This window comes from Primulina eburnea, chromosome 1 (assembly GCF_022965805.1).
Source record: "Primulina eburnea isolate SZY01 chromosome 1, ASM2296580v1, whole genome shotgun sequence".
NCBI lineage: Eukaryota > Viridiplantae > Streptophyta > Magnoliopsida > Lamiales > Gesneriaceae > Primulina > Primulina eburnea.
The window spans coordinates 24,972,740-24,999,149 of NC_133101.1; the positions used below are offsets into that span (position 1 = coordinate 24,972,740).

At 37.6% G+C, this 26,410-nt stretch overlaps 1 protein-coding gene across 1 annotated transcript; it reads left to right on the top strand.

Annotated features, from left to right (window-relative positions):
- The first annotated feature begins 691 nt into the window (after positions 1-691).
- Positions 692-26,410, top strand: LOC140806143 (uncharacterized). The gene is made up of 8 exons (XM_073162639.1): positions 692-704; positions 798-997; positions 2,252-2,344; positions 2,478-2,585; positions 2,667-2,930; positions 25,872-25,988; positions 26,079-26,267; positions 26,372-26,410. The coding sequence occupies exons 1-8, from the start codon at positions 692-694 to the stop codon at positions 26,408-26,410; spliced, it is 1,023 nt and encodes a 340-aa protein (XP_073018740.1).

Sequence of the window (26,410 nt, forward strand, 5' to 3'; positions counted from 1 at the left end):
CGGATCGAAACACGGCTTACTTCCTTGAACCTTCTTTCGAAATTGCAATTCCAAAACTGTGCTGTGTGTGTATGTCGTGAGTTTTGGAGAGTTTGGGAGGAGTTTTTTTTTTTTATTTTCAAAAGAGGGTGGCGTGAGATCCTTCTTGAATGGTGTAGGGTTTTTGGGTGATTTGCACAATTTATACTAATTAAATCACTAATTAAGGCTTAGGCTTATTAAGCCACTTATTTAAGCCCATTAGTAACAATTAGAATTTCATTAAATCATAAAAATGGTTTTGGTAAAATAAGTTCATGAATCAACTGGCCGGGTTTCTTAGAAGTTCGTATTTTAGTTAAAAATTGACACCGATAAAATTTAAGCCCCGGCGTACAAAATCACCCCCAAAACTCCTTATTTTTCAAAAATAAGAAAAAGCATCACCCATATTTAAAATAATTAGAAACAATTATTTAATAAAAAATTTTACAATTTTTTCAGCCATCAGTCTCCGTTCCTCGATCGCAACTTGGATAACCTTTTAAAAATATATTTTAATGCAATCATGTAGAAAAATATATTTTAAACATGTAAATATGCATCACATAATTAATTAATGCAATTAAATCATTTAATTGAAATACACAAAGAATTTAAATAATTTATATGCACGTGGTTCGCGTGGACCTTTAAATTTTCGGGGCGTTACATGTTGTCTTCAGGTAATGCTTATCACTGTTTTTTTATTCCAATTTTATAACAAAATGTAGAAATATTTTTATGCTTCTTAATGTGTAGTTGAACTATAATTAAAGTTGAGGAGTGGGAGAAACATTCAATTTTTCAAAAGTTAGGTAAATTGTGGTGTGATAGAAAGTCCAAACACCAAATACTTGTACGAGAAGTTGACGATGGTCGAGTGGCTTCACGAGATCTTTCTCTTTTGAAGCTCGAATTTATGGATCAAAACCAATGGGGCTTGTTTGTAAAGAAGACACTATCACCAGCATTTCAAGTAAGCATCAATTCATTGTTATGGATTTTTTGATTGCTTGATATATGCATATAATTGTTATTATTTTTGGGCTTAAATTAAGTAATATATACAATTGGTTGATCAAGTAATTCATTTAATATGGTTTGTTGTATTAAGTTATATATTGATGATCATATTTGCATTTACATATTGATTTATATGCTTTGAGAACCTGCAACTTGGTGAGTTATATATATTGGGGTTAAATTTAGTAATATCTACAGCTGCTATGAGAACTTGAAATTTGGTGATTTATATGTAGTTATATATTTATGATCGTATAAACACTCTGGATGCTGCATGCATTTGAGTTTTGTGAGCAAAGTGAGTTTTGTGGTTACTGTGTGGTTACTATATGGTTGGTGTATGAACAGTTTACTAGAGGAAAGGATAGAAGAATGAAAACTAAGAAATTGGAATCTGTTTATATAAAATTAGGCTAAGGACCACTGTATACAGTAAACAAGGAACATACCCAGCTTCGGCCAAACTTGTATCTCTCTTTTGCTTTGCAGCATGCAATTTTCGCTTTCTTGAAACAAAATTCTAATCAAGAATTCGCATGACTTCATTGTTAAAATTCAGCTGAATAACTTGCATATGAATTAATAATGGATTATAAACAAAAAGAGATTAATAAGTAACGCACATTTCTATTACAGACTAAAAGCATTCAACCAAAACAATCAATATTTTAAATAAAAATTTCTTCAATTGGAAAGCAAAAGCCAAGAAGCAACGAATCACACAACATATAATGTTCTTCTTAATTATTGCATCACTTTGGAAAAAACATAACAAAACCATAAATATAGAACCTTTTGCAGTTCCAAGAACTACCCCACACGTGTTTGATACTTCAGTTCAGCCACGACTCCATTATCAACACCAAGAGATTGCTCAAAACCAGCAAAGGCAGAATCCCTCGTCTTCATCTCCCTCAGCACATCAAAATCATCCAAAAATTCAAATGATTCAACAGATAGAAGGGGGAAAACCAATCTTATTCGAAGGGAACCCTTGTATACTTATCTATCCTTGAATCTTTGAATTTGATAAACCAACATAAAAACTCCCAAAACAACTTTCCAAGCGAGATTATATATGAATACGGTATAATATTGAATCCAATATAAGCATCAATACAGTTTTGAAAGCAACACAACTGTATTTTTTAGCAATCCTGTGACTAATCAATTATATATGATTATGTTATATGTTTTTTATTTTTAGGAAAAGAGTGAAAAATTTAAGGCAATGAGGGGGAAACAAAGACACGGCCACACAATGAACAGGAGAGGTTATGCTCGTTTGGCTCACATTATGGTAATTATTATTATTTGAAAAACCTTATGAAAAGTTCTTCTCAAAGTTTTCTTATTTTTAATTGTAATGTTACATTTTTTGAATTATGTCCCTAATTAATTTTTCATATAATTCTATATGTATCATAATCAAGGAGAAAACAAGTTCTGCTGATATACCAATTACAAGAACAAAAGTATGGGTGGAAGGCCATAAGAAGAGAAATAGACAACCTAGTGGTGAAGCTGTTGGAGAAAAAATGGTAATAAAATTATTTCTGTAAAAAAAAAAGGTCAACTTAAATTCATTATTTTCTCAAAAATTATTTGTTTTTTATTTGCAGAAAAAAATAGAAGAATGTGCATCTGAATCTCAAAACACTACTAACATTGCTGAGGATGCAAATAGCCTTGTATTTGGGAAGGAAATTCGAGGTAGAGTGCGTGGAATGGGCTTTGGAGTTACACCTTCAAAAGTTGGAGCATCTTTGCAACAAAATGGAACTATTAAACAACTTCAAAGTATGATGCACAACCTTCAACAAGAAGTGCAACGAATGAGGTCCATTGTTTTCCAAAATATGAGGCAACAAAATGAGCAAGAACATGTTAGTAATTAAATGACATTAGATAAAATAATTTGTATTGATGCTATTGAGAATTTTTGTTTAGCGACCTATGATTTTCTCTTAATCACTTTTTGGTTTTATTGTTGAGTAGAAAAATGGTATAAGCTTAACTAGTCTTATTTAGGTTACTTTCTAGCTTTAATGCATTTTTATTTTGCACTTGAATTTTTATGTTTAATTTGGTTAATGTGGTCATAATAATTTGTATATTGGATTCCTTACTAAATAATGAAATTATATTTTAGATTGAAATTGATGACATGAAATGTGCTTCTTCCGCACAGTATATTTTCTAGTGACCTCACAGTAGAAGTAATCTAATGAAGCTTCTTACATTGGAGATTTGTTGTTTGAGATATTTTTGCTTTATCTCAATATGTATGCTAGTAGTGATGGTAGTATTGGGATTGAGAATGATATTGGTAGTGGCTGTTATATCAATCGTCCAAAAAAAGTGGTAATACTGATAATGTAAACCAACATCAAGTTGCATCTTGGTAACTATCCTAAAAGTTTGTGTTATCTAAACCACATTTTTTATAAAATAGATATGGCATAATTAATACTTTGTATTGTTTATATGCAGTCAAATTTAAAGAATGTTAGTCATGGAGATATCCATGAAAATACTAAATGTAAGTTGCTTCATTGGTGTGGTGATGCAGTTGTTGTTGAAGGTTGAATTGCATCCACAGATCAAACGGTAAAAGTGAATCACGTTCCTCTTGGTGGATCTTGTTGGAAAGTTTGGGTTGATAGAGTTCTTGTGGAGCAGGTAGACTTAATTCGACCGAATTCTGAAATGATTTTTCTAGATGATGCAGTTGGAAGCATAGTGTTGGAACATTTCATGTTCGCAATCTTAATTTTGATGTGAACATAACTTGCTTGTTTGTTTTTAATAAATCTACCTTAGTGCATAGATAGCTGAAACTGAAATAATCAGTTACGAGCCAAAACTGAAGCTGTCGAAGACGCCAACTGAAAGCATCAACTGATAAACCAAAATGGACCAGTTCAACTGGTGTATCTTAATTGAGTTCAACTGATTGTTCAGTTGATAGGTGGTTCAGCAGGAGAACCTCAGAAGCCTGGACAGCTGAAGGAGTGTTCAACTGATGAATAACCCAACTGAGAATCATTTCAACTAAACAAGAGTGAAATCAGTTCAATGACAAGTCAACTGATTTCACCAGCCAAACTGAAGACCAGTTCAACTGACCAGTTCAGAACATCAGTTAGGAGCAATTAGTTGCAGATCAAGACAAGCTGATTTAAGTGGAATCCAGCTATGCGCAAAGGTACAAAACATTTGTCCAGTCAAAGAACATTAACGTTTCATCATAACTTAAGACAAAAGTGTTTCAGAAAGAACAAGACAAATTTCGAGGAACAGATTCAAAATGCAACAGATACAATAATTGAGTTTCAATGTACAATCAAACTCTGCGCCTATAAATAGTAGGTGAAGATCAGTGAAGAATAATATACAACACAAGAGAGAAAAGAAAAAGGCACGCTTCAAAGTAATATCAGCTTAAGAGAGAAGCATTCAACCCAGTCGAGGGAACACTTAAACGTGCTATTAGCTTTAAATTAGAAGCATATTTCCCTCAGTGTGTGAGAACATCTTTCGGGTAGTTTTCAGAGATCAGATCTCACACACACACACACAATACCACTCAAATACAGTCTTGCACAAAGACGATAAACTTGTGTATGTAGTATTTCTCACATAGACGTTAAATAAGTGTTGACTGGAAGGTGCTGCTTTCAGTCTAGCCTAGGAATTCAGTTAGGGAGTTGGTAAGTCCTAAGCTGGGTGGGTTTATACAAGTATTTGTATCGATCAAAGTTTTCTAGTAAAACCTACCCGAGGTGGTAGAAGGGGTGATATAGGAGCAGTTGAAGTCTCCGAACATCCATAAACTTATCTTGTGTTCTTAACTGTTTAGCTATTATTTTCAAACTGATTTAACTAGTTTGAGCGTCTGTTGGTTCAGTTTTCACCATAACTGAAATAATAAATGCAAAAACAAGTCTACTATTTTTGTTATTCAGTTACACAAGATATACGAATATATCAGTGTTTCTTAACAAAATATTATTTAGAGTGTTTTCCGCTTGGTTCTATACCAAACTCGATCTAATTCATTGGTGTATATATTCTTAGTACACGAGCTATTGCAGCTCTTGGAGAATATTTTGTTTGAAACACCTCTAGGTTCTTTGCAATAGATCCTTCACATAGTAGCATGGTTTTCTAAGTTTACTGTTTTTTGTGACTGATACAGATCCTATTGGTTCTAGGGCTAGAGACACTATTACATCATACCAACATATTACTGAGTATTTTGTTTACTTTATCTAGTTTTTTGTCTTATTGGATAAAGGAGAATTGACATTACTTAGTTTAATGTTATCTTATTATTTTGCTTTAATTTTGGTGATTGGTTGGATGTGGTGTGATAAATTTTTTGAATTTCGATATTATTGTTTCAATATTGGTTCATAATAATATAAATAACGTTAATGTGATGCACGTTGCTGATAAACCAAATCGACAGCACACTTTTTACAATGTTGAACATGTCAACTAGAGCTTGCATTGCACCATGCAAATAGATCACTACTTTTAATCGCAGCGTTCAGTTCTGTCAATAGCTCACCTTATCAATAGCATATTGCGCATGCCATGGATACTTTTAACCGCAGCGTGCATTGTTCATCAACAGCATATTGCGTACGCCATGGATACTTTTAACCGCAGCGTGCATTGGTCAACATATCAACAACATGTTTTGCACGACGTTGATACTTTTAACCATAGCTCGTGGTTCATGCTGCCGAAAGATAACTATCAATAGCACATTCTGCACGCCGGTATTAGAGTAAAACCGCAACGTAAACCGCACGCTGCCAATAGTTTCAAACTTAAGACGGATTTTAACATTACAGCGTGGGTCGCAGCGTGCAATAATTTCCGCGGTGTATATTGCACGCTGCAGAAACCCACTTTTCTTGTAGTGTGAACTCAAGCTGCTTCTGTTAAAGTATGCATTTATAGTATCTTACCAACTCTGAATGAAAGAATATTTCCCAAATATGTCCAAAGTCAATAATCTTTTTTTGGGCTACAAGGGCTAAATCCGGAAAAAAAGCAAACACATATTTGATGGCATTTGACACAGATAATGACAAGGAAATTTTGTCAAGACCAAGTACAAATAAGCATTGAAAAGGAATATCCTACCATTAAAGATTTTCAACTATAAATATGCAGATTCAAGACTGATGAAACGGAAGATCAACGATTACAAGCCTGCACACAGCTTTCAATGTTAATTATTTCAAGATATTTGAGCACACTTAAGTGATCATAATTCAAGTTGTTCAACTTAGCACACATATATAAAAATCAATCAGATCTTCAAGGATCACTTTGTGCTACATAAACAACTAAACCATTCTAGCTAACCGTTGGTTATTCTGTTGTTGTCTGGTGAACCGTGATTTTTAAATTACCATAAATTGTAAAGTGATCACTAAAGTTTTAATTTAGGTAATGATAAGTCCCAATTGAAGTGAGTTGTTACAAAAAGTTGTAAAACCAAAGTATTTTAATGAATTCCTTCCGAAGTGGAAGAAGAGGTGACATATGTGTATTTATATACGAACATCTATAAATATATGTCCTTCACTTTAAATTCTTGCTTGTTTCTATATCTAGTAGTTCATTATTAACTATTGTTTTCATTAAAGTATATAACTTATCACTAGTCAAAGCAGACTGTTTCCTCACTTGTTTATCTTTCAGTGGTCGTGTGAGGCCCGGGGCCGAAGAGGGCGGGGGGTGATCGCCGGTGCCATCAGTTGCACGGACAATGAGCGGCTCCTGGCAGGCTTCTAGGTGGAGGGAACATGAATGAACCGACCCACACGAGAATGAGAGGGATTCTGAGACTGTTCAATGTAATGGACTGTACAGTTGAAGATGGCTTAAAAGATTTGATTGGTACTACTCATATCACGAAGGTGCATCTTCTTTTCGGTAGCTCATCGCATAAGAACTCCATAGTTAAGCGTGCTTGACTTGGGGCAATTTTGGGATGGGTGACCTCCTGGGAAGTTTCCTAGGGTGCGTGTGAGTGAGGACATAAGCACGCTGGAAAGACTCGTCTTGATACAGTGAGGACAGTCGTCGAATCTGGGGCGTTACAGGTCGAGTGAAGTTAGTCATTCAAGAATTTATCTCAACAACTTAAAATTTGTCAAGAACAACTCGATTTCAGGAAAAATTTTAAAATAGTTTATTCACCCTATCTAGATTCTATTCGGTCCCAACATACATTTTCCTTAGCATCCACTTCCTCCAATATAATTCATGGAATCAAACATTTATTGTGTTATCAAAAAGTGCATATGATGTTGATTTTCCTATCAAATTTCGTAAATCATATAGAAACACATACACTACGTCTCAATTTGGCTGTAGCAATTGTTGCTTCCCAACATCTCTCGGAATAAGTTATAGTGATAATCGAATCTTTGACTGACTTTGACATTTAGGTAGTGTTTTCAAATGCTTAAAAAAATAATTATGGACATTTTATTTACAAATTTGCAAAACTTTGTAAAAGAAAAGTAAATATTCAATTTTGCAAGTGATTACAAGCACTACTTAATTGTAATATCAATGTAGAGCCCAACTTAATACACGTAAAACCCATGCATTTATTTAATTAGTAAATCCTTTAATTAATTTTAAATGAGTTTTAGCCATGCATGATTTATGAAAATGCATTGTTTTAAATTATTCATGTTTATGTGATGCACGTTAAAATATTTTTCGAGTTTCATGTTTCAGGCGATCATTCGAGGCGGGATTGAGAAAAAGACCCGGTGACGATTTTGGTAATTTTAAATGTGGTTTTTTAAATTTTAAGGATAGGACGGGCATTTTAACTAATTTCTTAAGTTTTAGTATTTTAAAGCTTAGATTATGAATTTAGTGATTTTGGAGTTTTAAAACTCCTAAAGCTAGCATTTTGTGTAGTATCTTACTTATTAGATAATTTTATTAAAATTGGGTGTATTTATTTTAATTAAGGGAGTTTAGAATTTTAACCTTTAAAAATTTGCTCCTTGAGTATTTTATTAAGGGCTTTTGTAAAGTTAGGGGTTTAGTAACTTTTAATTAAGTTGTTAATCAATTATTTAACAACTTTCCCTCTAAGTAAAACACACACATACACGTTTTACCCCTTAACTCACACACACACACACATTCTACACACACTAGAAAACGTGTAACACACACAACACACACTACACCACTCATCTTTAGGTTTTATTTGAAAGAATACTATGGTTCTTCAATAGAACAGCAGCCGCCACACTCCCCTATTATTATTCCAGCGATCTGGTGTGAATTCTTCAAAGAATTTAGCGCCACGTTCGTCCCGGATCAACCTCGCTTCCTTCTCCGCTTCGGTAACGCCGTTTCGGTAAAGTTATCATCAAAAGGCACGTATATTCTGTTCTTGATGCATATATTATGCGTGCATTGTTATTTATGCTTAAAACGATGTGTACGATGTGTAGAAGTTTGAGCAATTGTGTTGGGATCGCTTTCGAAACCACTTTAGGGATCAAAAATCACGTTTTGCTGTTCTGGTTGAAACTGCAAATTTTCAGTCGAGATATTGAGAAAGCTTTCAGCTAGAAAATTGTGTTGGGATCGCTTTTGAAACCACTTTAGGGATCAAAAATCACGTTTTGTTGTTCTGGTTGAAACTGCGAATTTTCAGTCGAGATATTGAGAAAGCTTTCAGCTAGAAAATTGTAGAACTTTTTGATGCCTTCGATTTGATATAAAATTAGAGATTTTTGGACGAAAATTGAGTGAGTTATGATGTTTTTCGTGAAACTGCTCAAACTGCGACTTTTACGAAAATTGTGTTCTTGAAGTTTTTGTGTTGCAGGCTTCGTTGGAAATCGACGAGTGATCGCTGCTGTGTATAGGTACTTTGTTTATGATGTTGGGATGGTTATTAACGTGTGGTTTTTCGTCGTTAGGCAGCAAGTTGAATTAAGCGTCGTAGGAAGAAAGTTGGTGTCGAAATCCGAATTGTGTTGTTGGTTGTGGATTGTTACTCTTGGGGTTATTTTAATGTTCACTTGGGTTTGACATAACGCCTTAGTGTTCTAAGAAGTGTCTCGTGGTGTCTATTCGAAGTCCGTACGATTGAGTTTAGGTGTTAAGCATATCAGGTTCAGAATTTTCATGTGTTGGCGCGTCCCGCAGGTACACGGACCCTGGCACGGGGTCCGTGCCTTTGCTTCTTTTCGGTGTCTTTTTACAGAGTCTAGATTGACCCTCAGACGGACCCTGACACGGGGTCCGTGTCCACCTTTCCTTTCGAGTCTTCTCACCCGAGTCTACACGGACCCCTACACGGAGGTAGGCACGGGGTCCGTGTCCTTCACAATTTTGGGAAAAATCTTATACTATGCTTGGAGGTTCGATGTCTTGGTTTAGTACAATGGTTTACAAGGTCGAGTCATGGGAATTGTAGAACGTCCTAAGGGATTAAATGAGCTCGTAAGTAAGTTTGATTAATACGTCTAAGTTATTCAAGTTAAGTTTGTAAAGTTAGTATGTGCAGCAGCGACGGCCCCGATCGAAATCCAATGAATCCTTCAACGCCAAGTAAGTATGTCGACGTGCAAGAAAGTATTTTAAGTTTTTGAGGTATGCTAATTGTCTCGTGACCAAATTATGAATGGGTTTGGAAGTCGGTGAACGTGGCCGAGGACCTCTCCCCCAGTTAAATTATGAACGGGTTAGATCGTGGTTGGAAAGCGTTAAATTATGAACGGAGACCAACCGGCCCGTTAAATTATGAACGGGGATCTCATGTATGTGGCAGTTGATACGTCCCTGTCAGCCCAGTACTGTGATTTGTCTGATCAGGCGTTTATTATGTATGGGTCACTTGCCTTGAAACATCCTCTACGCAAAATGATGAAGTTATGTATGTTCTAGTATGCAGTATGTTTATGAGAAGTTTTCACGTTATGGCACGTCTCTGTTATGTATGTATGTTCAAGTTTTAGTACGCAAATTCATGTTCAAGTATGTATGTTCTATTTTAAAGTTGCATGCGGTTTTATTATGTAGTACTCGCTACTTCCCAGTTTATACGTGTTGAGTCTTTAGACTCACTAGACTTGATTGATGCAGGTGAGTATGTTGATGAGGAGATAGGAGGTGGCGACCAAGGGGCAGGCTTGGACTGAGCGAGAGGCTAACCCGAGGACCGCAATGTTTATGTTTTTATGCAAATGTTAAATTACTCTGATTTCATGTTTTGAGGGAAAAACTTTGAGCAAACCTTTTGTGAGCAATTTTATTGTAGTTAATTTGAACAACCATGTCTTATGGGGGACTTGGTTGAGATATTTTATGGCAAACTTTGAATGTTATTTTTTGTTTAAGAAAATTTTTAAATTTTTCCGCAAATTTTGAGTATGAAAAGTAAGGTACGTTACAGTTGGTATCAGAGCAGTGTTCTTGTAAATGGTTACGCCTACCGCCAGCCGCAAGAAGTTCACAAAGTCACACCTCAAGTCTGTAAGTTTTTAAAGTTTCAAAACTTTATGCTATGTAATATGATTTAAGCCATGATTTCAGCATACTCATGTCTAAGTTCAAATTTCGTGCATCGTATGTCATTTATATTATATTTGTGCATAGTGGGTTTACGTGTTGGGTAATTTATTGGAACAGTATGTTTCCTAGACGTGTAGTTGACCGGGAAGCTAGGATTGAGGACAGGGAGCATCGAAATGAGGAGAGGGCTAATCCTCCACCTCCACCCCCACCTCCGGACATGCAGGCTCAGAGGCTTGCTGGTATGATGCAGTTCTTCGCGCAGTTTGTGGGAGCCAGGCTGCACCGAATGCAAGGGCAAGGCCTAGACCAGAGGCAGTGTATGAGAGGTTTCAGAGGATGAATCCTAAGGAGTTTTCGGGATCTACTGACCCGATGGTGACAGAGGGATGGATTAAATCCATCGAAGTGATTTTTGACTTCATGGAGCTACAGGATGCAGACCGAGTTCGTTGTGCCATATTCCTTTTAGCAGGAGATGCCAGACGTTGGTGGGACAGTGCGTCGGTGGCAATTAATCTGCCAACTTTGTCTTGGACTGGATTCAAGGAAGCGTTCTTCACCAAGTACTACACTGAAGAAGTACGATCCCGTCTTATCAGAGAGTTCATGTCGCTACGACAGGGAGACAGCAGCGTAGCAGACTTCGTCAGGAAGTTCGAGAGGAGTTGTTACTTTGTGCCCATCATAGCTAATGATGCCCAGAGTAAGCTGAGGCACTTTATGGATGGGGTGCGGCCGATCTTGCGCCGTGACGTTCGAGTTGCTGGTCCTACAACTTACGCAGTTGCTGTGTTAAGGGCATTGGCAGCAGAGCAAGATCTGAGGGATATAGAGGCTGACGGGAAGGGCAAGAGGCCCTATCAGGTACCACCACAACACCCGCAGCAGCAGCATCAGAAGTCCCAGTTTAAGAAGCCGTTTCAGGGGCCGCCAGGGAAGAAACCCTATCAGGGACCGCCGAAAGACAAGGGTCCTATCCAGCAGCAAGAAGCGCCTCAGAAGCCCGGTAACTTCCCAGTGTGCCAGAAGTGCAATCGCCAGCATCTCGAACAGTGCCTATGGGGATCCGGGAAATGTTTTAAATGTGGAGCTACGGACCACATGTTGAAAGAGTGCCCACACTGGAAGCAGCCCACCCAAGGGAGAGTATTCGCCATGCATACACATGAGACGAATCCAGACAGGACTTTGCTGATCGGTAAACTTTCCTACCAAAGTTCAGTATTATTTTGCCTTGCATGTGGATTTTTATTTGGGATTATTAGTGTTCTAGTATTATTTTTTTGAATAACTCGAGATATTGGGTTCTTCTATGCTTAAGGTTTATGTTAGTAAGTTTGGGGTATTAGTTAGTTTGTTGTGCTAACGTCTCTCAGGAAATATTTTCATAAAGAGAATAGCTACTCAGGCCCTGATAGATTCAGGAGCCACCCATTCTTTTATCTCGGAAACGTTCGCCAGTCACTTAGATATCAAGACCATTGGACTCGACGTGAATTATTCAGTAACCGTCCCATCAGGGGAAGAGCTGTCAGCTACTAGCGTGGTTAGAGATATTGATCTAGAATTGCACGGCCACCTGGTGTATGCTGATTTGATCGTCTTGCCGATGCTAGAGTTCGACATTATTTTGGGAATGGACTGGCTGACAAAGAACAGAGTTCTGATTGATTTTCATAAGAGGTCAGTATTGATTAGACCGCTGGGCATGGAGCAGTTTCTTTTTGAGCCAGCAGATGGAGAAGCTTCCCCCGCATGGTTTCGTTCATGCAGGCGAGGAGGCTGATTTCCAAGGGGTGTCAGGCCTTCTTGGCCAGTATTATTTCAGCGCCTGATGTGCCCACTCCATCTTTATCTGAAGTGCCAGTAGTCCGAGATTTCCCAGACGTCTTTCCAGACGACGTCACAGGCCTTCCACCAGATAGAGAGGTAGAGTTTACGATCGATCTCATGCCAGGCACAGTGCCAATCTCTAAGGCACCGTACAGATTAGCTCCAGCAGAGATGTTAGAACTTAAGCAACAGATCCAGGAGCTCCTAGACAAGGAGTTTATCCGCCCGAGTTTCTCACCGTGGGGCGCGCCAATACTCTTTGTGGAAAGAAGGATAGGAGCATGAGACTTTGCATCGATTACCGTGAGTTGAACAAGGTAACAATCAAGAACAAATACCCACTTCCTAGAATCGAAGACTTGTTTGATCAATTGCAGGGAGCCGCAGTGTTCTCTAAGATAGATCTTCGATCAGGGTATCATCAGCTGAAAGTGAAGGATGCAGATGTCCACAAAACAGCCTTCAGAACCAGATATGGGCATTACGAGTTCTTAGTAATGCCATTTGGATTGACAAATGCTCCAGCAATATTCATGGACCTCATGAACCGAGTATTTCAGCCCTACCTGGATCAGTTCGTCATCGTGTTTATCGACGGCATTTTCATATACTCGAAGAGCCATGAGGAGCATAACCAACACTTGAGGACAGTCTTACAGGTTCTGCAGAGTCGCAAGTTGTTTGCGAAGTTCAGTAAGTGTGAGTTTTGGTTGCAGAAAGTAGCGTTTTTGGGGCATATAGTATCTAGCAGTGGAATCGAGGTGGATCCAGCGAAAGTAGCAGCTGTCAAGGAATGGGTTGAGCCGAAGAATGCATCCAAAATCCGCAGCATTTTGGGTTTAGCTGGTTACTACCGTAAGTTTATTAAGGGATTTTCATCCATAGCAGTGCCACTCACTTCACTAACCAAGAAAAATGCCAAATTTGTGTGGAGTGATGAATGTTAGAAGAGCTTTGATACGTTGAAGCAAGCTCTCATTTCGGCGCCAGTGCTAGCCATGCCGACGGGACAAGGTGATTTTGTGCTATACACCGATGCATCTAAGCTCGGGTTAGGCGCAATATTGATGCAGCAGGGTCGGGTTATAGCTTATGCTTCCAGGCAGTTGAAAGTGCACGGGAAGAACTACCCAACGCACGATCTTGAGTTAGCCGTCGTTGTCTTCGCACTGAAAATTTGGAGACACTACCTATACGGCGAGAAATGCCAGATTTTCACCGTTCATAAGAGTCTCGAATATTTCTTCTTGCAGAAAGAGTTGAATATGAGACAGAGACGGTGGTTGGAACTTGTGAAAGATTACGACTGCGAAATTAGCTACCATCCGGGAAAGGCTAATGTTGTCGCAGACGCTTTGAGCAGAAAAGTTGTCGTCATAGCTCAGTTATCAGCACAGAGACCTCTTCAGTCTGAGATTCAGAAGTTTGTTCTAGAGATTTATCGTGAGGGGCAGAGCCCCTAGGCTGTCTAATCTGACAGCCAAATCTGATTTGCTAGACCGTATCCGAGCAGGGCAGTCTTCAGATGAGCAGTTACAGAAATGGAGACTGAAAGATGAGGCCAAGGGCAGTGCTTTGTACACAGTTTCAGACGGCATTGTGAGATACAGAGGTAGAATGTGGGTGCCTAGTGTTGGTTCGATCAGACATGATATTTTGACAGAGGCACACACATCTCCGTATTCTATCCATCCAGGAGGTATCAAGATGTATAAGGACTTACAGATTCTGTATTGGTGGCCAGGGATGAAGAGAGACATCCGCAGGTTTGTGTCTGAGTGCCTCACTTGTCAGCAGGTGAAGGCAGAACATCAGAGGTCAGCGGGATTGGTTGAGCCACTCCCCATCCCAGAGTGTGTAACGCCCCGAAAGTTTAAAGTCCACGCAAACCACGTGCATGCATTATTAAATTCTTTTGTATTTTAATTAAATGTTTTAATCGCATTAATTTATTATGTTGTGCATATTTGCATGTTTAAAAATATATTTTCTATATGGTTGCATAAAAATGTATTTTTAAAGGTTATTCGAGTTGCGATCGAGGAACGGAGACCGATGGCTGAAAAATTGTAAAATGTTTTTACTAAATAATTGTTTTTAATTATTTAAATTAAGGGTCATGCTTTTCATTATTTTTGAAAATATGGGGTTTTAAGGTGATTTTATACGCCGGGACGTAAATTTTATCGGTGTTGGTTTTTCAACAAAAACTCGAGCGATTTGGCAACCCGGCTAATAAATTCACAAACTTATTCCAACAAAATTATTTTTAAATCTTTTAAATATTTTAATTAAGCATTAATGGGCCTAATTAATATCTTAATGGGCCTAAACTTTTGATTAATGTTTTTAATTCTTATTTAAGCCTAAACCTACCCCATAACCCATAAAATTCCCACGCCCCACTCCCCTCTTCAAATCAAACTCTCCCTTGCAAAGTTTCACACGGCACACACAAAATAATTTGGAGAAAAATTTTAAAGCTTCAAGGGAATTCAAGCCAGGATTTTTCGTCGCCGTTCTTCGATTCGTCAACGTATATTCATGCGTAAATTACGCAAAGGCACGTCTTAAATCTCCTTTTCTCATCTATCACATTGTATTATTGTTTAAATTATTTTTGAATGAAAAGCATGAGGTTTTTATGAATATTTTCGAAATATTGCATGTATATGAGATAAACTTGTGAATTGTTGTTCCAAAATCATGTATATTGTGGTGTTAAGGGGTTGCCATGGCTAGGGGTTGTTAAGGGATGATTTTACACAAGTTTAGGGTCCTATTATCACACACAAAACATTGCATCATGATAGAAAACAAGCTGGGAAAAAATCGAGAAAAGAAGAGCCGTGAGTTCTATGGCTTGTACAAAAAATTCAAGGAACTTGGCTAGGGTGCATGGGGCTTAGGGGCTCGACCAGGTCAGGGTATTGGGTCCTAAGGGACGTGTGTCAGGGTCAGGCATGCTAGGACCCCTTGGTTGAAGCCTAGGAGGAGTCCTTTGAAGTAAGGACTCCTCGCGCGCAGATTTTGGAAGTTGGGCAGGGAGGAGCGGCTCGGTGTGTGCTGGGCTAGGTGATCTAGAGGGTGCCTTAGGAAGGTCCAGGGAGGGTAGGAAGGGCTGGGATCAGAAGGTGGCTCGGTTGGGTCCTGGCCCATGAAAAGCGTGAGTTGTGGCAGCAAGCTAAGAAGCGCGCAGGTTGGTGCTTCTAGTGCAGGAGCTTCGCTGCGGTGTCTTAGGGAGTGGGCTAGCCTGGGTATGGTTTGGGAGTGGTCCAGGATTAGTGAGGGTCATGGGTGGTCGGTGGTTAGAGGGCTGGTGGAGTCCTAGACAACTAAGGAACCCAACACGTAAAGAGCACCCTACACGCACACACACATGCAGATGGGCCTGCTGTTCAGCAAGTTTTGGTCGGGTTAGGTTCACGATTTTTGGCTGGGCTTGCACAGTAGGGTCCCTAGGTGAGTTGGCTAGGTTTTGGTTCAAGGTGGCTCGGGCGTGGCTCGGGTAAATTAGGGGATGGCTCGGTGCGTTTGATAAAGGGTCAAAAACGAAAATTTAAGAAGGAAAAATTGATCCAAGGGTCCACGGGGGTTGCTCACGACTTGGAAGGATATAATAAATCATAAAAAGGTTATGGTAAAAATTTGGGATCACTATAAAGAGTTTTGGATTTATTCGGAATTTAATCGCCGCACGAAACGTCAATTAACGAGTTAATTGAAACGCCTAGCTTTAAGCTTTATAAAATTGTGAAAAATTAGGTTTAAGCTTAAATAATTATTATAAGTTTAAGTTTTTAATTTTGTAGTTTTATATTAATGTTTGGTATTTTTCGGGATTAAAACACCGTTAAAACAATTAAGAAACGATAATTGAAAAAGTCTAACATTTAAGCCAAATAAAATTATGAAAAATTAAATAATTATTTGGGACATGTTAGAGTCATGAAATCAAGAAAAAAGTCGAAAACGTAAAATATCGAGTCCAGGGGTAAAACGGTCTTTTTACACCGAGAAATTAGTAAAAGTCATGGCAGTGCCCTAAATGCTATTTTTATGAAAATATGATTATTTTTAAATGTTTATGAATTGTTCATGATTAATTGATGATTTTTAAATGTCTAAGGGATTTTCATGATTTAAGAAGACATTTAAAATACCTGTTGCATGCTTGGTTTCAAAAATGAAAAATGTAATGATATTCATGATTTTTCTAAAGTGATGTGGATGAAAAATGTTGAAGGATGTGAAGTGATTGTGACTAGTTTGTTAATGGTGGCGACGTCGTGAGGGTTATGGTCACAGTGGGAGCCCGACGATCGTGTTTCCATCATTGCGAATATGTGGTAACGGAAGAATGATAATATCGTGAGGGGAGAAAACCCCAGAGGGAGCCCCGACGATCGTATTTCTGTTCGAATCATGATAGGCCAGGGCCCGGTTGACCGGTGAGAGTGTTGCCGGTGTCCCCCGCCGCCCAGTACTGTGGTTTTATGTAGATGGATCCATCGACCCTCATTAGCATGATCAGGAAAGTCACAATTAACGATCTGAATTCAACAAAAGGAAAAGGAAAAGGAAAAGGAAAAATTTTTATGATCATGAAAATGTTTATGTCATGTCATGTTGAGGAAAAAGGAAAAAGGTTAAGGTTTATGATTGCATGTCATGAAATAGTATTTTACGAAAATGGTTATGTTTAAAGTTTTATGCATCATGAAAATATTTATGAAAATGTTTATGTTCAAGTTTATGCATCTTCATGAAAACGATATTTTAAGTACAAATATTTTTCACTGTTATATGTTGACTGTATTACGTATTACTCGTTCTAAAAATTATGGTGTGTTGAGTCTTTAGACTCACTAGGTGTGATGGATGCAGGTGGTATTGAGGGAGGACTTGATGAGTGATTTGACTGGACTGAAGGCGCACACAACCCGAGGACCAACGCTTATACTTTTTCCGCATTTACGATTTATGAATCATGATTTATGATTAAAGATTTTTAAGACTATTTATTTATGCTTTTGAGAGATTTTTGAGAGTTTAGAATGGGCTATACTTTTCAAATTATTACTTTTAGTTTGGTAAAATGTTTGACGATTTTATGCTTTAAAATATTTTCCTTTGGATTTTTAAATAGTAGTTGGATGTTTATTTTTAAAATGATGTCAAAAATATTTTATGGTTCGGCCGAAGCTAAGTGAGGTTTTAAAAAAAAATTTCTAGCACTTTTAAAGAAATAAAAAGGTCAGGACCTTTCAGTTGGTATCAGAGCAATTGTTCTGTAAAGGGTTGTGCCACCATCAGCGCCAGAAATATCAGTCGTCAAGCCTCAACTTGTAAGTTTTACATGCTTTATGTGATTCAATATGATTTATGATGTTACCTGCATAAGTACATGAATTATATGTTCACGTCACATGTTTAATAGCATTATGAGGATATATGTTTTATATGCATTAGAATTTTCATACGTGATACGATATGAATTAAGAAATTATTTGATATCAACGCATGTTAGCTTTGTGATGGAATTGGACGATGTTGATTTTTGGGTTTTAGTATTGACGTTTTACTTTTGGTCTATAAGTTAATCATGAATATTATGAATGTTTTATGGGACACGTAGATTTTCTAAGAAAATATTTATGATTTATGGTTACTAGTCGAATTAATTTTTGGGAATTAGACGTAAGGAATAATGATTTGAGGATTTGTAACGACTTTGGGATATAGAAATGTATAAATCGGGATTTAAGTTTGATGAAAGTTGAGATTTGATTATGAGAATTGATTTTAGGTTAATAAGTTTAAAATTTTTGAAATTTCGTTATGGGAAACTTGTAGAAAGAAAATTAAGAATACCGAGAATTTATGGGTTAATCGTAGGATTTTTGAAATTAAGGATCAATTAAGATAATTTTGAGGAAATTAAGAATTGATTTTGCAATTGTTAAGGAATTTGGGGACTAGTTTAGCAATAAGTGAGAATTTAATGGTTTTCAGGATAAGAATTTTTGAGGATTTAGACTTTTAAGAATGATTGGAACCTTGGGATATCTTGATTTTAGTATTATAAGGAATTTGAATCAAGGGTTTTTAAGGATGAATCGATGTTAGGCTTGAAAATCTAAGCGTTAGCGGTTGCATTTGGGATTTTAAGATTGAAATACGATAAGTTGACGAATATTTTGGGTATTAATTAAGGAAAATAATATACGATAAGTTTGGTTATCCATCTTTTAATATTGGGGATCGTAAGAAAATTTGAAATTCGAGGTTATAATAGTAATAGCACTAAGTCATTATGGGTTTTATTAAGTTGCAAATCGTAAGTGAGGATTTAAAAGGAGATTTTAATTGGGATCAAGAAGACGTAAGGACATTTTTAGAACTTAAGATTTATCAGAATAGCGCAACGGAAGCGTGGATTTTTGGGATACTAGAACTAAGACATAACTTTGGGTTATTAAGGATAGGTGAATTTCGAGGACAAAATTCAATTTAAGGGGGGAAGATTGTAACGCCCCGAAAATTTAAAGTTCACGCAAACCACGTACATGCATTATTAAATTCTTTTGTATTTTAATTAAATGTTTTAATCGCATTAATTTATTATGTTGTGCATATTTGCATGTTTAAAAATATATTTTCTATATGGTTGCATAAAAATGTATTTTTAAAGGTTATTCGAGTTGCGATCGAGGAACGGAGACCGATGGCTGAAAAATTGTAGAATGTTTTTACTAAATAATTGTTTTTAATTATTTAAATTAAGGGTCATGCTTTTCATTATTTTTGAAAATATGGGGTTTTAAGGTGATTTTATACGCCGGGACGTAAATTTTATCGGTGTTGGTTTTTCAACAAAAACTCGAGCGATTTGGCAACTCGGCTAATAAATTCACAAACTTATTCTAGCAAAATTATTTTTAAATCTTTTAAATATTTTAATTAAGCATTAATGGGCCTAATGAATATCTTAATGGGCCTAAACTTTTGATTAATGTTTTTAATTCTTATTTAAGCCTAAACCTACCCCATAACCCATAAAATTCCCACGTCCCACTCCCCTCTTCAAATCAAACTCTCCCTTGCAAAGTTTCACACGGCACACACAAAATAATTTGGAGAAAAATTTTAAAGCTTCAAGGGAATTCAAGCCATGATCATTCGTCGCCGTTCTTCGATTCGTCAACGTATATTCATGCGTAAATTACGCAAAGGCACGCCTTAAATCTCCTTTTCTCATCTATCACATTGTATTATTGTTTAAATTATTTTTGAATGAAAAGCATGAGGTTTTTATGAATATTTTCGAAATATTGCATGTATATGAGATAAACTTGTGAATTGTTGTTCCAAAATCATGTATATTATGGTGTTAAGGGGCTGCCATGGCTAGGGGTTGTTAAGGGATGATTTTACACAAGTTTAGGGTCCTATTATCACACACAAAACGTTGCATCATGATAGAAAACAAGCTGGGGAAAAACCGAGAAAAGAAGAGCCGTGAGTTCTATGGCTGGTACAAAAAATTCAAGGAACTTGGCTAGGGTGCATGGGGCTTAGGGGCTCGACTAGGTCAGGGTATTGGGTCCTAAGGGACGTGGGTCAGGGTCAGGAAGGGTCCTAGCATGGCTAGGACCCCTTGGTTGAAGCCTAGGAGGAGTCCTTTGAAGTAAGGACTCCTCGCGCGTAGATTTCGGAAGTTGGGCAGGGAGGAGCGGCTCGGTGTGTGCTGGGCTAGGTGATCTAGAGGGTGCCTTAGGAAGGTCCAGGGAGGGTAGGAAGGGCTGGGATCAGAAGGTGGCTCGGTTGGGTCCTGGCCCATGAAAAGCGTGAGTTGTGGCAGCAAGCTAGGAAGCACGCAGGTTGGTGCTTCTGGTTCAGGAGCTTCGCTGCTGTGTCTTAGGGAGTGGGCTAGCCTGGGTATGGTTTGGGAGTGGTCCAGGCTTAGTTAGGGTCATGGGTGGTCGGTGGTTAGAGGGCTGGTGGAGTCCTAGACAACTAAGGAACCCAACACGTAAATAGCACCCTACACGCACACACACATGCAGATGGGCCTGCTGTTCAGCAAGTTTGTTCGGGTTAGGGTCAAGATTTTGGGCTGGGCTTGCACAGTAGGGTCCCTAGGTGAGTTGGCTAGGTTTTGGTTCAAGGTGGCTCGGGCGTGGCTCGGGTAAATTAGGAGATGGCTCGATGCGTTCGATAAAGGGTCAAAAACGAAAATTTAAGAAGGAAAAATTGATCCAAGGGTCCACGGGGGTGGCTCACGACTTGGAAGGATAGAATAACGCATAAAAAGGTTTTGGTAAAAATTTGGGATCAAAATAAAGAGTTTTGGATTTATTCAGAATTTAATCTCCGCACGAAACGTCAATTAACGAGTTAATTGAAACGCCTAGTTTTAAGCCTATAAAATTGTGAAAAATTAGGTTTAAGCTTAAATAATTATTATAAGTTTAATTTTTTATTTTTGGAATTTTATATTAAATTTTGGTATTTTTCGGGATTAAAACACCGTTAAAACAATTAAGAAAAGATAATTGAAAAAGTCTAACATTTAAGCCAAATAAAATTATGAAAATTAAATAATTATTTGGGACATGTTAGAGTCATGAAATCAAGAAAAAAGTCGAGAACATAAAATGTCGAGTCCAGGGGTAAAACGGTCTTTTTACACCGGAAAATTAGTAAAAGTCATGGCAGTGCCTTAAATGCTATTTTTATGAAAATATGATTATTTTTAAATGTTTATGAATTTTTCATGATTAATTGATGATTTTTAAATGTCTAAGGGATTTTCATGATTTAAGAAGACATTTAAAATACCTGTTGCATGCTTGGTTTCAAAAATGAAAAATGTAATGATATTCATGATTTTTCTAAAGTGATGTGGATGAAAAATGTTGAAGGATGTGAAGTGATTGTGACTAGTTCGTTAATGGTGGCGACGTCGTGAGGGTTATGGTCCCAGTGGGAGCCCGACGATCGTGTTTCCATCATTGCGAATATGTGGTAACGGATATGTGGTAACGCTTTTGTGATAACAGAAGAATGGGAATATCGTGAGGGGAGAAGGCCCCAGAGGGAGCCCATTTATGGGAAAAAGCCCCAGAGGGAGCCCCGACGATCATATTTCTGTTCGAATCATGATAGGCCAGGGCCCGGTTGACCGGTGAGAGTGTTGCCGGTGTCCCCCGCCGCCCAGTACTGTGGTTTTATGTAGATGGATCCATCGACCCTCATGAGCATGATCAGGAAAGTCACAATTAACGATCTGAATTCAACAAAAGGAAATGGAAAAGGAAAAATGTTTATGATCATGAAAATGTTTATGTCATGTCATGTTGAGGAAAAAGGAAAAAGGTTAATGTTTATGATTGCATGTCATCAAATAGTATTTTACGAAAGTAGTTATGTTTAAAGTTTTATGCATCATGAAAATATTTATGAAAATGTTTATGTTCAAGTTTATGCATCTTCATGAAAACGATATTTTAAGTACAAATATTTTAGAGGATTTGCTGAGAGCCTGCATGATTGATTTTCAAGAAACTTGGGAGTCTAGACTACCTCTAGTGGAGTTCACATACAACAACAGCTTCCAAGCATCCATTGGTATGGCTCCCTATGAGGCGTTGTATGGAAGGAAGTGCAGGTCACCAGTTCATTGGGATGAAGTTGGTGAGAGAGCAGAACTTGGTCCAGAAATAGTTCAGCAGACCGCAGCCGTAGTAGCCAAGATTCGAGGCGGAATGAAGACCGCCCAAAGCCGTCAGAAGAGCTATGCTGATAAGAGAATGAGAGATCTCGAGTTTGCCGTCGGTGATCACGTATTCGTCAAGATAGCACCCATGAAGGGTGTGATGAGATTTGGGAAAAAGGGCAAGCTGAGTCCGAGGTTCATTGGGCCGTTTGAGATTTTGGACAAAGTTGGGACACTAGCCTATCGTGTTGCCCTTCCGCCGAATCTGGCCGGGGTTCACAATGTGTTCCATGTCTCGATGCTGAGGAAATATTTGGCTAATCCTTCGCATGTTCTGAGTTACGAACCGTTACAGTTGGCTCCAGACCTGTCCTATGAGCAGAGACCAGTCCAAATCCTAGACAGGCAAGAGCGCAGACTCCGGAACAAAGTGACTAAGCTAGTCAAAGTTCGGTGGCTAAACCAATCAGTGAAAGAAGCCACGTGGGAGTCAGAGGCAGATATGAGACTACGTTACTCGTAGTTGTTCGGTAAGACTTAATTTCGAGGACGAAATTTTTATAAGTGGGGGAGCAACTGTAGAGCCCAACTTAATACACGTAAAACCCATGCATTTATTTAATTAGTAAATCCTTTAATTAATTTTAAATGAGTTTTAGCCATGCATGATTTTTGAAAATGCATTATTTTAAATTATTCATGTTTATGTGATGCACGTTAAAATATTTTTCGAGTTTCATGTTTTAGGCGATCATTCGAGGCGGGATTGAGAAAAAGACCCGGTGACGATTTTGGTAATTTTAAATGTGGTTTTTTATTTTAAGGATAGGACGGGCATTTTAACTAATTTATTAAGTTTTAGTATTTTAAAGCTTAGATTATGAATTTAATGATTTTGGAGTTTTAAAACTCCTAAAGCTAGCATTTTGTGTAGTATCTTACTTATTAGAGAATTTTATTAAAATTGGGTGTATTTATTTTAATTAAGGGAGTTTAGAATTTTAACCTTTAAAGATTTTCTCCTTGAGTATTTTATTAAGGGCTTTTGTAAAGTTAGGGGTTTAGTAACTTTTAATTAAGTTGTTAATCATTTATTTAACAACTTTCCCCCTAAGTAAAACACACACATACACATTTTACCCCTTAACTCACACACACACACACATTCTACACACACTAGAAAATGTGTAACACACACTACACCACTCATCTTTAGGTTTTATTTGAAAGAATACTAGGGTTCTTCAATAGAACAGCAGCCGCCCACTCCCCTATTATATTTCCAGCGATCTGGTGTGAATTCTTCAAAGATTTTAGCGCCACGTTCGTCCCGGATAAACCTCGCTTCCTTCTCTGCTTCGGTATCGCCGTTTCGGTTAGTGATCATCAAAAAGCACGTATATTCTGTTCTTGATGCATCGATCACGTCATATTATGCGTGTGTTGTTATTTATGCTTAAAACCATGTGTACGATGTGTATTAGTTTGAGCAATTGTGTTGGGATCGCTTTCGAAACCACTTTAGGGATCAAAAATCACGTTTTTACTGTTCTGGTGAAACTGCGAATTTTTTAGTCGAGATTTTGAGAAAACTTTCAGCTAGAAAAATGTAGAAATTTTCGATGCCTTCGATTTGATATAAATTAGAGATTTTTGGACGAAAATTGAGTGAGTTATGATGTTTTTCGTGAAACTGCTCAAACTGCGACTTTTACGAAAATTGTGTTCTTGAAGTTTTTGTGTTGCAGGCTTCGTTGGAAATCGACGGGTGATCGCTGCTGCATATAGGTACTTTGTTTATGATGTTGGGATGGTTATTAACGTGTGGTTTCGCATCGTTAGGCAGCAAGTTGAATTAAGCGTCGTAGGAAGAAAGTTGGTGTCGAAATCCGAATTGTGTTGTTGGTTGTGGATTGTTACTCTTGGGGTTATTTTTAATGTTCACTTGGGTTTGACATAATGCCTTAGTGTTCTAAGAAGTGTCTCGTGGTGTCTATTCGTAGTCCGTACGATTGAGTTTAGGTGTTAAGCATATCAGGTTCAGAATTTTCACGTGTTGGCACGTCCCGCAGGTACACGGACCCGGGGACGGACCCTGGCACGGGGTCTGTGCCTTTGCTTCTTTTCGGTGTCTTTTCACAGAGTCTAGATTGACCCTCAGACGGACCCTGACACGGGGTCCGTGTCCACCTTTCCTTTCGAGTCTTCTCACCCGAGTCTACACGGACCCCTACACGGAGGTAGGCACGGGGTCCGTGTCCTTCACAATTTTGGGAAAAATCTTATACTATGCTTGGAGGTTCGATGTCTTGGTTTAGTACAATGGTTTACAAGGTCGAGTCATGGGAATTGTAGAACGTCCTAAGGGATTAAATGAGCTCGTAAGTAAGTTTGATTAATACGTCTAAGTTATTCAAGTTAAGTTTGTAAATTTAAGTTAGTATGTGCAGCAGCGACGGCCCCGATCGAAGTCCAACGAATCCCTCAACGCCAAGTAAGTATGTCGACGTGCAAGAAATTATTTTAAGTTTTTGAGGTATGCTAATTGTCTCGTGACCAAATTATGAATGGGTTTGGAAGTCGGTGAACGTGGCCGAGGACCTCTCCCCCCAGTTAAATTATGAACGGGGACCAACCGGCCCGTTAAATTATGAACGGGGATCTCATGTATTTGGCAGTGGATACGTCCTTGTCAGCCCAGTACTGTGGTTTGTCTGATCAGGCGTTTATTATGTATGGGTCACTTGCCTTGAAACATCCTCTACGCAAAATGATGAAGTTATGTATGTTCTAGTATGCAGTATGTTTATGACAAGTTTTCACGTTATGGCACGTCTATGTTATGTATGTATGTTCAAGTTTTAGTACTCAAATTCATGTTCAAGTATGTATGTTCTATTTTAAAGTTGCATGCGGTTTTATTATGTAGTAATCGTTACTTCCCAGTTTATACGTGATGAGTCTTTAGACTCACTAGACTTGATCGATGCAGGTGAGTATGTTGATGAGGATATAGGAGGTGGCGACCAAGGGGCAGGCTTGGACTGAGCGAGAGGCTAACCCGAGGACCGCAATGTTTATGTTTTTATGCAAATGTTAAATTACTCTGATTTCATGTTTTGAGGGAAAAACTTTGAGCAAACTTTTTGTGAGCAATTTTATTGTAGTTAATTTGAACAACCATGTCTTATGGGTGACTTGGTTGAGATATTTTATGGCAAACTTTGAATGTTATTTTATGTTTAAGAAAAATTTTCCGCAAATTTGAGTATGAAAAGTACGGTACGTTACAATCAAACACTTTTTTTTATTTTATCAAAAGCTAAATTTGATGATAAGAGTGTAATTTTCAATTTCGTTTTTTACAAACGAATTAATTATCTAAAAACAATTATAAAAATGTAAATTGACTAATTGATAGATTAACAAGTTTAGTTGAGAGGATGTTTTATCACATTTTGAAGATGACTTTTTTGCATTTGAATAATACTAAACTTTATTACTCCACCAAAAAGTTATATTATCCTTTTATAATCTTATTATATTTTAGATTGAAATTGATGACATGCAATGTTCTTCTTCCTCACAATGTATTTTCTGGTGACCTCACAGTAGAAGTAATCTAATGAAGTTTCTTACATTGGAGATTTGTTAATTGAGATATTTTTTGCTTTATCTCAATATGTAGGTTGGTAGTGGTGGCAGTATTGGGATTGAGAATGATATTGGTAACGGCTGTGATATCAATCGTCCCAAAAGAAGTGGTAATGCTGATAATGTGAACCAATATCAAGTTGCATCTCATGTAACTATCTTAAAAAGTTTGTGTTATCTAAACCACATTTGTTATAAAATAGATATGGAATATTTAATACTTTGTATTGTTTATATGCAGACAAATTTAAAGAATATGAGTCATGGAGATATCCCTAAAAATACTAAATGTAAGTTGCTTCATTGGTGTGGTGATGGAGTTGTTGCTGAAAGTCGAATTGCATCCACATATCCAACGGTAAAAGTGAATCACGTTCCTCTTGGTGGATCTTGTTGGAAATTTTGGGTTGGTAGAGTTCTCGTGGAGCAGGTAGACTTAATTCGACCAATATCTGAAATGATTTTTATATATGATGTAGTTGGAAGCACAGTAACATGGTTTTCTAAATTTATTGTTTTGTGTAACTGATACAGATCCTATTGGTTATAGCGTTAGAGACACTATTGCATTAA